General features: G+C 35.4%; 1 protein-coding gene across 4 annotated transcripts in view; it reads right to left on the reverse strand.

The window, feature by feature from the left end:
* The window catches only part of AGBL1 (AGBL carboxypeptidase 1), a 1,019,050-nt gene that overhangs the window by 947,257 nt on the left and 54,795 nt on the right, over positions 1-16,998 (reverse strand). For 3 of the 4 annotated variants that reach the window (XM_074234136.1, XM_074234135.1, XM_074234138.1), the window contains exons 2-3: positions 4,225-4,288; positions 1,462-1,608 (exon numbers count right to left, since the gene is read on the reverse strand). In XM_074234136.1, coding sequence (XP_074090237.1) covers positions 1,462-1,608; positions 4,225-4,288 — 211 coding nt within the window. Of the gene's footprint in view, positions 1-1,461; positions 1,609-4,224; positions 4,289-7,812; positions 7,956-16,998 lie in introns of all 4 variants that reach the window. The other variant, XM_074234137.1, reaches the window with a different exon arrangement.

Raw genomic sequence — 16,998 nt, forward strand, 5'->3', positions numbered from 1 at the left:
TATACATAGATATCTATATATGCATATATACATATTAGCATATATGATTTCACTAATCACTATGATTCATCCAAGGCAAATGAGTTCCAAATGTATCACTTTTGTAAAATCAGTCTTGCAACACCAACTATCTCCTAGATATCTCTGCTAGGACGGCTAGCAATATCTCAAGTTCAAAATATAAAAAATGGAATTGATTGCCAGACCCTTCCTCCAACTTTGCCTAGCTCTGTTAAAAACATTATCATTCTACCAAGTCCCCCAGATTTTGGAATCATCTTTTATCTTCCCTTCTCCTTACCCCTACATACAAAAGTTATCATATCTTATAGATACTACATCCACAGCATCTTTTTTATTCATAGCTTTCTCATTACTCATATACCTATCCTACTTCAGTGCTTATTCAATATACTTTCAATATCTTTCAATATCTGTTACCTAAATTATTGGAATGATTTCCCTTTTCCATTTTCTTCCCATTTAACAATCAACTCTTCATAGAGCTACCAAAAATAATCCCCCTAAGAAATAGCTCTATCTCTCTCAAAAATCATTTATTTCCTTATTATTATTATCTCTTGGAGTTTATTTTTAAAAAAATGAAACATCTCATTCTGGTAGTTAAAGTTTTTCCTAATCTGATCTCAACCTCTTTCTAGACATGTTTCATATTATTCTTTTCATACAATAAATTACAGTTTTACCAGTCTATCAAATATTCCCTGAAATTGCCATTCCCTCTCTATGACTTTGCATAACATGTCCCCCAACTCTGGAATATACCCTATATCTACTTCTTAAAACACATAAATTATTTTAAGTTTGCTCTCAAATGTCATTTCTCCTGTGAAGTTTCAATCAAAGTTTCAATCATCCTGTATTTATTTGTACATATATTGTTTCCACCAAGCAGAGTGACCTCTTTGAAGACAAGACCTGTTTCATTTTTTATTGTATAACTTTTAGTTCCATAAAACTCCAAATTACCTAGTCCTGTATTTGGACTATCTTGTACTTGGGCAGTTGATTTTTGAACACATTTATAATATTTTTATTCATCCCTGCTAAATTTCATCAATTTATTTTTAGCTCAGTGTTTTCACTTGACCATCACCTAAAATATCTATTACCTCTCTACTTTGTCATCATCAAATATATATCATGTATGCCATCTAAATCACACCAAAAAATTACTAAGCAGCAGAGTCAAGAGCATCCCTATGAAACTGTCCTCTAGAAACCTCTCTCAAACCTAGACAAAATAGCATGAATGCCCTGATTTTAGTATGAGTGATCTATAATAGTTATTCTTGTACCATAAATACTATAAAAATGGCTATGCCATTGTCTTAGTCCAATTAGAGGTTCATTTAACATTTGAAGTTCCCAGAAGCATTTCATTATTTAAAAATACACATTTCATTCCATTCAACCTCAGGGTTCAAAAGCTGTTGGTACCTCTCTGGCCAACCTTGACCAGCAGCCGAAGCAGAGGCAAAAGGATGTTGTAGTCTGGGGAAGCTGTCTGAGCGGAGTCTACCAAGGTCTGGAGGAGGGCTTCACTGCCTCCCTTGCTAATCATGTAGTGAATTCTTCGATCTGTGCCTAAGGAAGGGAATAAGCATAGAGGAATTAATCATGATTAAAAAAAAAAAACAAGAAACTGGCCTAAAAAGCTGAGCACAAGAAGGAATCATTCAGTTTATTTTTTTAAAAGAAAATTCTTTCCATTTTCTAAACTACTCAATATTTATGTTAGGAAATTATAGTTGAAAGGGACTATAAGAGACATCTGCTCTAACCTTCCTCTGTGAAGTCTTCAGGGTATGATGTGCAGTAATGATGGAGAGGAAAAAAAGAGCAGATGAAATGAATTGCTAGACTTTAATACTTTGTTGAGTTTATGATACTCACTATGTGAGTACTTCTTTCAAAAGTGCCCATCTCAATTCAATGCCTCCATGCTGTCCTTCTCATCCTGAATGATTCAAGTCCATGTCTTTTGATAAATCCTCCATAGCAGATCCATGGAACTTAAAATAGCTCATCTGAGTCCCTAGCTACCTGCCTGGGAATATAGGTTGTTTTTTGTTTGTGTGGTTGTGTGTGTGTGTGTGTGTGTGTGTGTATCTGTCTGTGTGTCTGTGTGTATGTCTGTGTGTGTGTGTGTGTGTGTGTGTGTGTGTGTGTGTGTGTGTGTCCTTATGGGGAGAACAGTCCTATAAGCTTATACTTGACTGAGGTAGAAAAAAATATGTCAGAAGACATATTATTAGGAATACAACTTAAAGAACAACCTCAAATAAGATAGCAAGCATTCTTTATGGATGTGTAATTTGTAGTCAACCCATTGATCAACAAGCAGATTAAGCATTTTCTCTGTTTTAAGTGCCATGTTAAGCGCAAGAGATAAAGAAAAGTCCTTCCAGGAGTTTTTCTTCCTAAAGGAAGAGCAGCAATTACTAAAGTCAGTAGACATAAAACAAAGGAAGAATAAATAGAAGATAACCTTTCTTAGAAGAAAGACTAAGATCTGAGAGGACCAGGAAGACCTCCTGAAGAAGGTAACATTGGAGAATGATAAGGATTCTGAGAGGTCAAGGTAAGGAGAAGGAGCATTCTGGGAATGAGCAATTACCAGTGAAAAGGTATAGAGAAGAAATAAAGCATCATGAATGATGAACAGCATGAATGGCTAGAATATTGAGTATTGTAATGGAAATAATGTTTAGTAAAGTTAGGAGGATAGGAAAGAGCCAAAATGTGAAGAATTTTAAATGTCAAGCAATGCACAAGTATTCATTATGTGTCCTACATTATACTAAGTGCTAAGAATGGAAGAAAAAAGAAAAAGTCACACAATTGTGTACAAACAAGAATATAGACAGCATATACTAGAAATAATCTTAGAGGGAAGGCACTAAGATTGAAGAGGACTGGCAAAGGCTTTTTGAAATTGAGATGAAATTATTAGAAAATCAGCAGGTAATAGAGGAAGAGAATTCCAGGCTTGGAGAATAGGCAATCAAAATGTATACAGTCACAAGATGGAATCATGTGCAAAAAAAGTAAAAAAGGTCAGATCACAAAGGGCTTTAAAAGTCAAATAATTTTTTTATTTAGATAACCAGGGTTTACCTCTTCCAGAGAGTAAGTCAAATCTTAGTATTATGAAGGTTTCTGATCCAAAAGTTCTATTCAACTACCTTTCCTCTAAGACTTCAGTGGTACCACCACACTTCTGTGCCTAGCCATCCATTTAAAAAGAAGCTATTTTCTCCAACTGCCAACATTTCATGTAGTTAAAGGAACTGCCAAGAACTGGAATGGTGGTATTGAGATGCTACAGAAAGCTTGTTGGCATACATTAGGAATGCAGAGGAGTAGAGGGAGGATATTAATGCCATAGAAAGGTTAATTAGAGACCTAGAAACAGCCCCAACTGATTCAGCTGTATTGTAATCTCTCTGCCCATAGACCTAATCTGCCTCCCAAGACACCTCCTACTGCATCTGGGAGCAAATAGTTCAGTTTTTTTTCTTTGTGAAGTGGGAGTCCACTGTAACACTCAAGCTGTGAGTTTAAACTATTTTTATTTTAGTGGGGGAGGTGGGCAGAGAAGGTTTGTCCTCAGTGATACTGAAAAGACTCCAAGCTGCCCTTCCTGCTATGCTATTTAGGTTTTTTTTAGGGTTCTTTTTGGCAAGGTAATGGGGTTAAGTGGCTTGCCCAAGGCCACACAGCAAGGTAATTTTTAACTGTCTGAGGTAGGATTTGAAATCAGGTATTTCTGACTCCAGGGCTGGCACTCTATCCACTGTGCCACCTAGCCCCCCCGCCACTATGCTATTAATAATTAAGTTACATGAAAAGACAAGTGTCCCTTAGGATTTCATTGACTTTTTCATTACTTCCTTTTTTTTCAGTAACTTTATTTTTTCACTTATACTGAGAAGTTTCAGAGGTGAGTTTGGAATAAGAAGAATACAGTATATCTCAAAAGACACCATCAACAAATTAAGTCATATCTCAGAAAGGAAAAACTAAATGATCACATTTGGTCAATGGGAGCTCAGTGAATGAGGAACAAAAATTGCTTTAGTCACAATATCACCTCTGAGAAGGTATCCAAAACTGTCCAAAACTAGGTTCTCTTTGTCCAAGCCATTGTTTTTACCTGAGGAAAGTAAATTTTAAAAATAAGGAAATAAAGATACTTACCAACAGAAAGCAATTCAGTGAGAACCTGAAGGATGTTCAGAATTGATTCTCTATCAGAGGAACTCTGAAATGAAAACAAAAGAGATCATCTTGGAGAGGGTGGGACTTGTGATTTACACACCTCTAATTGATAACTATTGATTTCATTCCTGCTACCTGTTCTTACATGAACTTGTTACAATAGTCATAGCCTTTATCATTCATGTTCAACTACATCAACTGATACTCTATCCACTTGCCTACCTCTTCCTCAACCTCAGGCTATCCATTTACCATCTAGGGTGTACAGTGGGAACAACAACATATTTCCATAACTGGGATAAGATATAAGGCAACCAGATTCTTATTTACCCTGCCATGTACCCTGAGATCCATTAGGCCTCATCTTCTACCTTGCCATTGCTTCCACAGACCCCAAATCACTGACCTCTAGCCAGAGTGTGCATCCTAATAAACCCCGGACTTTGACACCTACTATATTGCTGCACCCTTAGGACTTTTAGGTTATTCCATCCAATCTGTATCTGAACTTTCTTATATGTGCCATTTCCTATAATCATAGCAGGAGTTCCATAAGCAAAGATTATCTTGATTTTTCTATTTGTATCCCTAGCATTTAGTATAATGTAGAACATACATATCTTAATACTTAATAATTGAGTTTTCATTCATCTTTCTCATCTTCCACAGATATACTCAGGATTCTACAAACCTAAAATATTTTTGAAAGCCTTCCCTTTGCCTATCTATTCAATCATTTATTGGTCTACATCTACTTCAGCTTCTTACAGTCCAGCTACCATCTTAAAACTCTTCTCTCTCTCTCTCTCTCTCTCTCCCTCTCTCTCTCTCTCTCTCTCTCTCTCTCTCTCTCTCTCTCCTCTCTCTCTCTTTTCTCTTCTCTCTCTCATATATATAATACCCATTATTACATGCATATGTCCACATATATGTATTTACACACACATATATACATACATACATGCACACACATTCCTTCCTTTAAAAATTTCATTCACTCCCTTAATTTCAACAACCAGTTCTATGCAGACAATGCCCAGACCCATGTGCAAATATTTATCCTTTTTCCCTATCTAATTATCTATCCTTAACTTGTTTTCTGAGCTCCAGACTCATATCACCAACAAGACTTCTCAAACTGGATGTAGCACTGGGAGTTCAAGATCAACATCTACAAAGCCAAGCATACTATTCACTCAACCCAATCCACCTATCCCCCCCAATATTGCTTCTACTTCTGACATCCCTGTTTCTATCAGTGGGATCACTATTCTTCACACCTTCTCCCTTCCATTTTACCATTCATATCCACTCAGAAACAAATCCTGTGGATTCTACTTTTTAAACATTTCTTCCATCCATATTTGGTGCAGGCCTTCATTATCAGTTACTTAAGACCATTGCAATTGAATCTAAGTAGGTTTTCTCCCCTTCTCTTCCTCTCCACTTTAATACTCTCTGCTGTCAAAATATTCTTCCTTCTGTATTGAGTTGATGTTACTTTTCTGCTAAAAAAAGTTCTCTCCAAATTAAAAGGAATTAAAATCTCTTTAAAAAAAGCATTCAAGACCCACCACAATGTAGTACCACCATAGATATATCTTGACTTATTTCATATCAATCTCTTTTATATATTCTTCATCCCAATCAATTTGGGTCATTTTTTGCACTCATATTATTCTTGTGTTTTTCCTTGCCCTCATTTAAACTATTTCCTATGCTTAGAATGGTCTCCCTTTGTCCTCTTGAATTCATATACACCCTCTAAATATAAACAAAATGACATCTCTCTCTCTCTCATGAAGAAATGCTATACACTTTTTTAAATCCCAAAAGAAAATAGCAGCTATTCTATGAAAAAAATACCATTCCTGTTTGCATTTGTCAATAAATAAATTCTCTGTCTGACCCTCCACCCAAGCACTTTTTCACCTCTTATTCTTCAGGCAACATTGTATCAATTTTTATCAATATTGCCTTATCAATGGCTCTCTCTGTGAGGACAGGGACCTTATATAAATTTTGACTGGATTAGGACTTTTCAAGCAATAAACACTTGATAAATTTACTTGAATGTTGAATGACTAAGTGGACTGTAATAATGTTTGTCCTTCATTTACAATGAAGACCAGGACATCAAGGAGGTGACACCATGAGAAGTACATGAACTGAATTTGAGTGAGGGGATGCTGTGCTAAGTCACCAGCCTCATTTTCTTCTCCAGAGCCATCTGGGTCCAGTAGTCAGATATGAATCTGAACAAATGGAGATGACCCTAAATGTGAGATAATCAGGGTCATGTGACTTTCCCAAGGTCACACAATTAGTAAAATTTTAGTGTCTGAGGTCAAATTCGAACTCCTCTCCTCCTGATTCCAGGGCCAGTCTCTATCCACTGCATCACCTAACTGCTCTCTTGAGTAGACTGGCATTTATGTGACATCTCATGCTTTACAACATTAAACATAGCTTCTAATTTGATCTTCACAACCAACCCTATGAAGTAGTTCATACAAGTACTATTATTTCCATAGGAGAAGAAGAAACTGAAATAGAAAGGTTGAGTGATTTTCCCAGATTCTCACAGTTAGTATTTAAGATCATTTACATTCAAGTTCTACTGATTCCAATCCTAGTTTTCTACTTGCTTTGTCACATGGATAAAGAAACTGAGGCTCAAAGAATTTAAATGATTTTCTCAAAGCAATATCTAGTCAATTGTGAAACCAGAAATTGAATCTTAGTCTTCAGGAAGATACCATAATTTGATGGAAAGAACATTTGAATTAGATTCTGAGGGTCAAGGACTAAGGTCTTGATTAGCTATTTTTTTGTGAATTCTGAAAAGTTGTGGGAGAGAGGAATGAGATTAAGTTTTTCTTATCTGTAAGGTAACGATGACAATATTCCTTCTGTCTCTGTAGGAGTTGTACAGATCAAGTGAAATAATGCATGTAGAGTGCTTTGAAAATTTTGAAATGTTATTGTATATAAAATTCATCTTTTAGGAAAATAGTCTGACTCTAAGTCTAGGGCTATTTCTAGTAAATATATATATATTTCATTAGGTTGCATTATAATGAAGGAGACTTCCCGAAGTTGTAGGACTATATGAGGAAAACCAAGATGAACAACAATCATAGATATTTCACTTGGATATTTCAAACATGATGCCATCCAGGTATTTATGTATCAGGACCATTATTACTCAGTAAAACTTCTCTGGCGGCTTACATTGGGGGATAGAGCAATAAAAGGAGCTCTAGAAGAAATATTGATGAGGCGCAAAGATAGAACAAGGGAAGGTGACTTTGGGAGACCTATATAGAACATTTACCACCCTTATTTATCAGCAGAATTGTTTTTTCAAATCATGGATTTATGACAGTGAAGAGAGATCACCTAAAAATGTCCTGATAAAAAGAGCCAGACTACTCAGGTTTAAAATGATGTTTGTATGTTTTATTAAAGGTCTTATCGTTAACTGATTGATCTGGAATTGGCTTTAGAGATCATCTCATGTAAACCCCTTATTTTACAGAAGGATCATCTGAGATTCAGAGTTACCTGACCAAGGTCACACAGCTAATCAGTAGCAGAGTCATGCCTGAAAGCTCCTCATCCAGCAATCTTTCCACTGTACCAAATATCAAAGTTTCATACTATTCTTATCTGTATCCCAGGAGTGATTTTGGTAATAGCTTCTCAATCTAAAAAAAAAAAAAAGGTCCTCAAGAAGTCATCTTGTCCAGTCTCAAGGCAACACTCTATCTTAGCATATGACAGTTCCTTAAGGCTAAGAGTAAATCCCTTCTTTTCACTAGTCTTACCCCTCTAACAATTTGCCTCCTTTTATTTATTCACGCTCTCTCATGAGTATCAAAGCATTTAGCAAAATGGGCTAATTTGCACTTCTTTTCTAATTATTTCATATATGGATATTATGTCTCTTCATAACCTTTCTTTCCAGGCATCTTGCCATCTCTCTTCTCAATGCCCCACATCTCCCCACTTGAAATGGCATTTTTCCAGGCAAAATCATGTTTCCCTTTCTCACATACATACACAAACACACAAACACACACACAAACACACACACAAACACACACTCTCAGACACTTATTGAAGTATTTGGAATTCTACACTGGGGTTCAATTGAGTAACTGTATATAACACTCACCAACCCAATAAATCTTGCTGAACCTAAATTATGATTCAGATTCCATTCACAGTCATTTCACCTTGGATGTCTTGCTATATATGTTTTGGTACCATATGCATCCCATGCACATTCATCTATCCTTACTTTTCCATCTCTTTCTTTGAGAGCAGTAATCAAATCAACTCTCTCATTATTTTTGAAAATGCCACAATAGGGGCAGCTAGGTGGCGCAGTGGATAGAGCACCGGCCCTGGAGTCAGGAGTACCTGGGTTCAAATCCGGTCTCAGACACTTAATAATTACCTAGCTGTGTGGCCTTGGGCAAGCCACTTAACCCCATTTGCCTTGCAAAAACCTAAAAAGAAAAATGCCACAATAGTCTACTGCACTATGGTTCCATTCACTATCTTCATGACTCCTCAAACCAAAACCCTACTTTCTGGTCATTGCTTTCCTCATTTGCTATCTCTTTTTTTAAGAAGTTATGGTCCTAGAAAACAAGGATTATATTTATTTGATATTTGTATCTCCATTATCTTTTAAAGTGCTTGGCATATTTATTAATCTCGGTAGCTTAATAAATAGATCCAGCTGGGTGGCATAGTTAAGAATTCTCATATTTCTGAGTTCAAATCTAGCCTCAGATATTTACCAGCTTGTAATCCTGAGCAAGTCACTTTAGATTGTTTGCCTCAGTTTTCTCATCTGTAACATGATCTGGAAAAGGAAATGGCAAAACACCCCAGTATCTTTGCCAAGAAAACCCCAAATGTGGTCACAGAGAGTTAGGAGAAAAACTGAACAACAAAGCTTAATAAATAAATTTTCATTAGTTTTTTCATTCTCTACTTTATTGTCAGTTCCTTACCATATTCTAAAATTAATTAGAGCAGTGATTATATTTTTCTTATCTCTTGTTTCTCCCAATACAGTGCATCACCCATAGAAGATACTTAATAAATGTTGGTTTTTGTTGTTTAGACAGTTAGCTTTTATGTCCTTCCTATCCCCTTCCATGTGCTTCATAGCACCTAGGACAAGACAGAAAGTCATTATTATGACTGAAGATTCCATTCTTTTATTTACTTTTAAAATCCAGGCTTTTATAAGTTATATACACTAATGTCCTTATAGGAAAAGTGGATGAACTCATGCTGGGAATTTGAGATAAGATAATCTTCAAAAGGAGAGGGAAGCAAAAGGGATAGCACATGATATCTGAGCATTATTATGATAGGTTCCATATCAATATCACAGAATAAGTATTACTTCTGCATATTTTTTATTTTTTATATTTAAAATATATTATTAACTTCTGACTTTTGTTAAAGTTTGAATTTCAAATCCCTTCTTCCTCCAGCCCTTTCCCTGGCCATTGAAAAGGCAAGCAATATAATATCAATTATACATGTGAAATCTTGCAAAGCATATTCATAACAAAGAATTATGAGTATGGAATGGATTGTCTTGCTATGATGCTCACTATGAACTGACTCATTCATCTGAGTTTTTAGAGTAGTTCTCATTCCTAACACTCAAGGAATGAAGTACTCATTCTCTTCACACCAGCACATATGGTGCATTCATGCTCTGACTGAAGGAATAATATTGAAAAGTCATGTGCTTACTCCTTTCCTAGCTCCTGCATCTGCCTTTCTTGCAGGACCATTTGGTCTTTTCAAAAATAGTAATTTTTTAATAACAGTGGAATGACTACATATTGACTAGCAATAAAATACCTCTCATTTATTCAACATTGTTCTGGGATCTCAGAATACAGGACAAATAAGATATATTCCTGTCCTCAGAGAGCTTGAGATGAAATATCTTATACCAATAACTAAAATACATGACAGGACATGTACCTTGACAGGACATGAACAAAGAGTTTCTTTTATAGTTCATAGATTTACAACTGGAAAGTTATGTGTAGATTAGAGAGTAAAATCTCCTTATCTTACAAAAGTAGAAAGTGGGTCCGTGAGAGGTTAAGTGAGTCATACAGGTTACATATTCAATAAGTGCCCAAGTTGGGACTTGAACTTAGATCCTCCAACTTCAAATGATAAATATTTACATTGTACCACATGTAAATTCAAAGAAGGGAGATATTGTGTTAGAGCAAGAGAAGGCAAAGCAGGGCTAAAATGAAAGGAAAATTATGAAGAGTGTAGCATGGGTACAATTTTAACAAATGGAGTTATAGAGGGAAAGCATTCTGATGGAAGGAGATCTTTTTTCCAAGAATAGGTCTCTTGTCATTTTCCACCCCTACCCAGGAAATGATGCTTCCTAATCAATCAAGGCACAGTTCCCTTAAAAGAGGGGTGAAAATAATATATATCTTATCCAAACAGCTTGACAAAGTCACTGAAAAAACTCAAGTAACTATAATCTAACTTCTGACATGCCTGTAATCCATAGATTCATCACTGCCTTCTCCTTTCTTCTTTTTTATCTTCCTCTTTACTGCCTCCCAATATGTCTCCTGCTGACCATGATCTGAGACTTTTGAACTTCTAAGTATATTCTAGTAGTTTCTCTCTGTTTCTAATGCTATTGAGTTTGGCACTGGGAACATCCAGGGACTGTCCTTTGAGTTCTGTTAATTGATTTTTAACCTGTACTGCTTCCCAGTACTCTGTGTTCTACTTGCTCTGTTTCCTCAGTCAATGAATCCATGATCAATCCTGCCACATTTGTCCCTGGCTATTGACTGCTAGTTGCGCAGGACCCATAAGAATAGTGAGTGAGTGACGTAGTGCAGTGTCTTGATAGGGGAATATGATTAGATCACAGAATTGAAGAAATTGAAAAGCTTTCAGCAGCCATTAACTCTATCCTTTGCTCAAATCATTAATCTCAACTATAAAATTTTTGACAAACTCATTCAGTCTCTAACAGATGACCTTCAGTGACAGGGAACTCACCATTTCCTTAAACAACCCATTCCACTTTTGGACAGCTTTCATTATAAAATTTTTTCCTCTAAATTTCACATGGAAACCTACCTCTCTAATCTTTGGTCCTAGTTCTTCCCTAAAGATCCTTGTTGAATAATCATACTTGAAAATCCTCCAAATATTTAAAAACATTCTCCTAAGTCTCCTTTTCTCTTAATCAAACATCTTAAGTTCTTTCAATTGATTCTTGCCTGCAGTTTCTGGATTCCTCTAGATGCTTTCCAGGTTGACAATGTCTTTTCTAAAATCTTGTACCCAGAAACAAATGCTATCTCAGATATTCAATGACCAGTACATAGTACAATGGGACTATCACCTATCTTGATCTAAACACTGTATTTTCAATACTGTAATGTAACCTTTATTTTGGGGATGGGGGATTACCATATTTCACTGCTAATACATTGTGCTTACAATCCACTAAAACCTCCACATTTTCTATCTTCATTTCCCATGTACCTGTGCAATTGATTTTTGGGGGACCCAATTTCTAACTTCAGCGCTTTAAATTTATCAGTGCTATTTTGAATGCTATTTTAATAGCTTCAGCCTATCATTTCAGACTGTCAACATCTTTCGAGATTTTCATTTTATTATTCAATCTATTAGATATCTCTCCCAACTAAATGCCAATTGGAAAATTTGATATCCGTGATTTTATCTCAGTCACTGAGAAAGTTCACCATTAAGAACCAATGGGACATAGAGGAAAATTTACTAGACAGTTAGGTAACCTTTGGTTTGATTTCCAACTTGCATACTAACTGTGTATTAACCCTGGGCAAGTCACTTCAGTTCTCTGAGCCTCAATTTTTTCAACTGTAAAATGGGTATAATAAGATTCCTTACCTCATGGAAATAATGTAAGAGGGAGAAAAAAGATTTTCAAATACCAAAGTGCTATGAAAATATGAATTATTATTTTCTGATTTCTACTTTTGAAAGAAGGATTTGGATTATTGTATTATTGAATTTGCATTATTGAATTATTGAAGATCCCTAGGCCTTAGAAAAATATTGTTTCCCTGACTTCATCATCTCAATTGAGATCTTTGGCTGAATAGTGGCAATCCCACCATGCCATTTGTCTGCACCTGCCCATCACAGCAGAATGGAATTTTAACAAGAAGTGCCATACTCAGAAATGCAGTACTCAGTCCAACTACCATTGATTTACATCCAGGCATCAACACATGCACTGTTTTGGCCCTTCCAATCCATTTCACTAAATCTGGAAATGTAGGCCAGGACATGGAGATTACTGTAAGGCTTGAATGAGTTTCCACTACTCCAGCTTTAGAGTCCTAGATGTATTGTAAGGGCTCAAGCTAGAGAAAGCAAGAATAAACCAAAATGACTCCCCCTACCTTCTCTTTCACCACTACTGATTCATAATTTAAACAAAAAAAAAGGAACATAGGGGCAGCTAGGTGGCGCAGTGGATAGAGCACCAGCCCTGGACTCAGGAGTACCTGACTTCAAATCCAACTTCAGACACTTAATAATTACTAGCTGTGTGACCTTGGGCAAGACACTTAACCCCATTGCCTTAAATAAATTTAAAAAAAAAAAACAAGGAACATAAAGGGGAAGGAAGGAGGAAAATGGGAGAAAAAAGGAGAAGAGAAACCAAGGAAAGAAAGAAAAGGTAAGGTACACAGGCAAAAGTAAAAATTTTATTTCCAGCCTCTCCATCCCAATCCCATGAAGCCTTCTCTTCCTATCCTAGTCAATACTGTTTTCATTCCTCCTTGAACATTTGTATGTCCTGTTGTTTGTAAAACTCTTTTTTGGCATTTAACATACACTCCCTTGTATTACTATTTGACCATTCAGTATGCAGCTGTCCCCCAGTCAGATCTGAATTCTCCTTGAGAGCAGGAATTTAATCTGTTTCTTTGGAATCCCCCACTGAAGCTAGGACAATTCCTTCTCATATAATTAATAATAATAATAATAATAATAATAATAATAATAATAATATAGCTTTTAATATACCAGGCACATTAAACACTTTACACTTATTCTTTCACTTGATCCTCACCTGATAAATATTATTATTATTCCACATCTTACATTTGAGAAAACTGAGGTAAATGGAGGTTAAGTGACTTGCCCAAAGTCACACAGCTAATAAATGCCCGAGGTTGGGTTTTAATTGAGATCTTCATTTGTTCAAAGTTTTAATACCTAACTCAGAAAGGAGTTGGCATAATGAAAAGAAATTGAACTTTTAGTTGTTCTTTTCTGCACTATTATTACCTAAGTATTCACTCAAACTTTCCATTATTACATATACAGAAAATATTTCTTCCTCATCTCAGTCTGCTAAAATGGTCTTCCTTTAAAGATCTCCAACTCCTCCACCACCAGGAACAAACTGAAGGTGATCTTTCCCTCTTCAAATATTCCTAGAATATTTTACCTATATTATAAGCACTTTCCTAAAGAAGAATCAGAAGGTACTAGATATGATGAGCACCAAAAAATATCAAAAAACAGTTTGTTTTAACAGAGAGAGAGGAAACTTGCTACTCATGTGGGAATCATTCCTGAACCAGTTTCTTGAATTGTGAGATCACTGAATTGTCATAAAGATCAAACTGAATACAAACTGTTGAAATGTTAGAGTTTATAGCTGGTTATTAGGATCATTTTGAAAAGGAAACTTTAAAATATAAACTATGAAAAATCCTCTGGACAATGATAATGGAAAATTATGATCAGCATCACTATGAAACAGCAAGAAGTAGTAGAGGGAAATTAATTTAAAGACAATTTAGGAAGATATTCCAAGTATATTAAAGAATGCAACTGAAAAGAAGAAATAGGATGAAAGATAGAGAAGATCTGCAAATATGTTTTACGGTTCAAAATAAATTTATTTATTTTGAATTTTACAATTTTTCCCCAAATCTCACTTCCTTCCCCCCACAGAAGGCAGTCTGTTAGTCTTTATGTTATTTCCATGCTATCACTGATCTAAATTGAATGTGTTGAGAGAAAAAATCATATCCTTAAGAAAAAAAGTAAAATAGAAGAGATAGCATGATTACATAATAAGATAACATTTTTAAAAATTAAAAGTGATAGTCTTTGGCCTTTGTTCAAACTCCACAATTCTTTCTCTGGATACAGATGGTATTCCCCATTGCAGATACCCCAAAATTGTCCCTGATTGTTGCACTGATGAAATGAGCAAGTTTATTAAGATTGATCATCAGCCTCATGTTGCTGTTATGGTGTACAGTGTTCTTCTAGTTCTGCTCATCTCACTCAGCCTCAGTTCATGCAACTCCCTCCAGGCTTCTGCAAATATTTTTATGGCAAACTCTTTTCACATCAAGAGTAGAATAGCCAGTTAGTTGGTCAAAAAGCATTTATTAAACATTTGCAGTATATCAACCATTGTGTTAGATGGCATACAAAGGAAAGTAAAGATATGCCTACTGTTCTTATTCCACATTCTAAAAGGAGGGACAATATGCAAATTAGTATGTATATACAAATGTAAATGCAAAAATAATCTCAGAGAGAAGGTATTAGCAGGCTTAGGAGAAATGACTCATAAAGCCAGTGGAATTTAAGTTGATTCCTGATGGAAGCCAAAAAAAGCTAAGTCAAAGTGAAAATTGCACACATGGAGGAAAACCAGGGTAAAATAACCGAGTTGGAAGATGGAGCATCACATGTGATGACCAGCATTCTCAAAGTATCTGAAAGATGGAACTATTCCAAAGGCCCATGCAAGCATTAGTGCACACGTATGCATATGTGTATATACACACACATATACAACTCCCAGACATTACTGCCAGTACTTATAATTTCATTTTTAGAATTTATCATAAACTGTGTTACACAAACTTTAGTCATTCCCTGTTTCAATATTCACTAAAAGTGATTGAGAAAACATCAATAAGTACTAATCCATATGTCTATTTCCCCATGCACATACATTTTCATCTCAATAAACATTATAAACACAAGACAAATCTTTGATTGTGGTAATATTATGAAATAAACACTATTCCACCATAGAATACATCTTTATCATTACATATTTGACTGAATGATATAGATAATTCAGGACTCCATTGTGATTAGTTTTTATTAAATATAAAGAAGCATTTTATTCAGTCCAACAAAACAGAAATTCATTATAACCAAAATGTCTTAAAGACTCTATTCTCCAACAAAGTGGCTTCTTTCTAAAATGTCAAAATAATCCAAGATGCTTTAAAAGATCCAAAAAGAGAGACAACTTTCTTCAATGACCTTCAGATAATATTCTATAATCAGTCTAAGATCTTGGTCTAAATATACTTGCAAGAAAAATTGAATTTGATTAAGAATGCCTATTGTTCAGACTATAATTTGCAGATAGAAAGTGTTCATATATCTTGAATATTGCAAATGGATGATGAGTTGAGCCCAAAATCAAATAAGAGGAGGAGAGTGGATGGGCTTTCCTGCAGGAAATGAAAAAGTTCTTTTCATGATCTAAAACAAAGACATATCTTTTTAATATCAACAATTTATAGTGTCACTCTGTAGTTATGACTCAATAATCACCTGACTGCTTCATCATTCTCTTTGGAAACTCATCTTCCTTAGATATTGAAATAAGTGTAAAATATACCACTCCTCAGTACTCCCCTACCTTGATGTCCTTCCCTCCCTCTGATAAGAAACAATAGAGTGTAGATATGAGAGCTCCTACCAAATTCTTCAACTCAGAAGGGAGCACAAGTTGGACATCATCTCCCTTCTGGCTACTCTCATAGTCTATATCGTCCTACAAAGTTAAATCAACTCTGAAACTCACAGCCATTCATTACTCCCTATCCCTGAAGTCCCACCCTCATTCTGATTGGAGATGGTAGAGATCTAAGATCTCCTCCTAGATCCTACACTTAAGAAGAGTCCCAGATAGCTCCTTGTTTCAGATTTCAATGTGCCCTCATACTAGGTACCTTCTACACTTTGCCACCAATTTTTCAGTTTTGTTTTGAGCCATCTTATCCCATTAGATTTTGAGTTCCTAAAGAGCAGAGACTTTCTTTTACCATTCTTTGTATCTCCAGTGCTTAACATAAGGTCTATCACATAGCAGGCACATAAATATTTATTGACTGACAGAAGCACTACCTTCTCTGAATAACTGATATTAAGGATCATCCAAAGAAGAATTGAAAGGAGAATTCTGGGCATTACACAGTTGTAATATGTTATAAACAAGAAATTACAAAAGACAAATTGAATAAATGAGATCATCAAAGAATGCATGAATAAAAAAACTGAATTACTTGCATACTGAGTGTGAGAGATAACAAAATTGCCTCCCATTGAGTTCCAATGGTAAAAATCAAAAATAATTGATGCTACTTTTTATAATATTGAGGAGACTCATGGTTGTGAACTATGCCAGGCTATAAATGGGAATCACATAAGATAGAATTGACATTGTTAAAAGGATCCACATTTATTAGATCATGGATTCATTTAAAAATCTGAATCTTGGGGGAAAAGTGCATGTCTTTCCTTTTTCCCAATCCATTCTACCTTGCAGCATACTTTTTTATGAATTTGCATAAAGCAAAAAAAAATAAGTTTCTTGAGGACAGG

This window comes from Macrotis lagotis, chromosome 4, assembly GCF_037893015.1.
Source record: "Macrotis lagotis isolate mMagLag1 chromosome 4, bilby.v1.9.chrom.fasta, whole genome shotgun sequence".
Taxonomy (NCBI): Eukaryota; Metazoa; Chordata; class Mammalia; order Peramelemorphia; family Peramelidae; genus Macrotis; species Macrotis lagotis.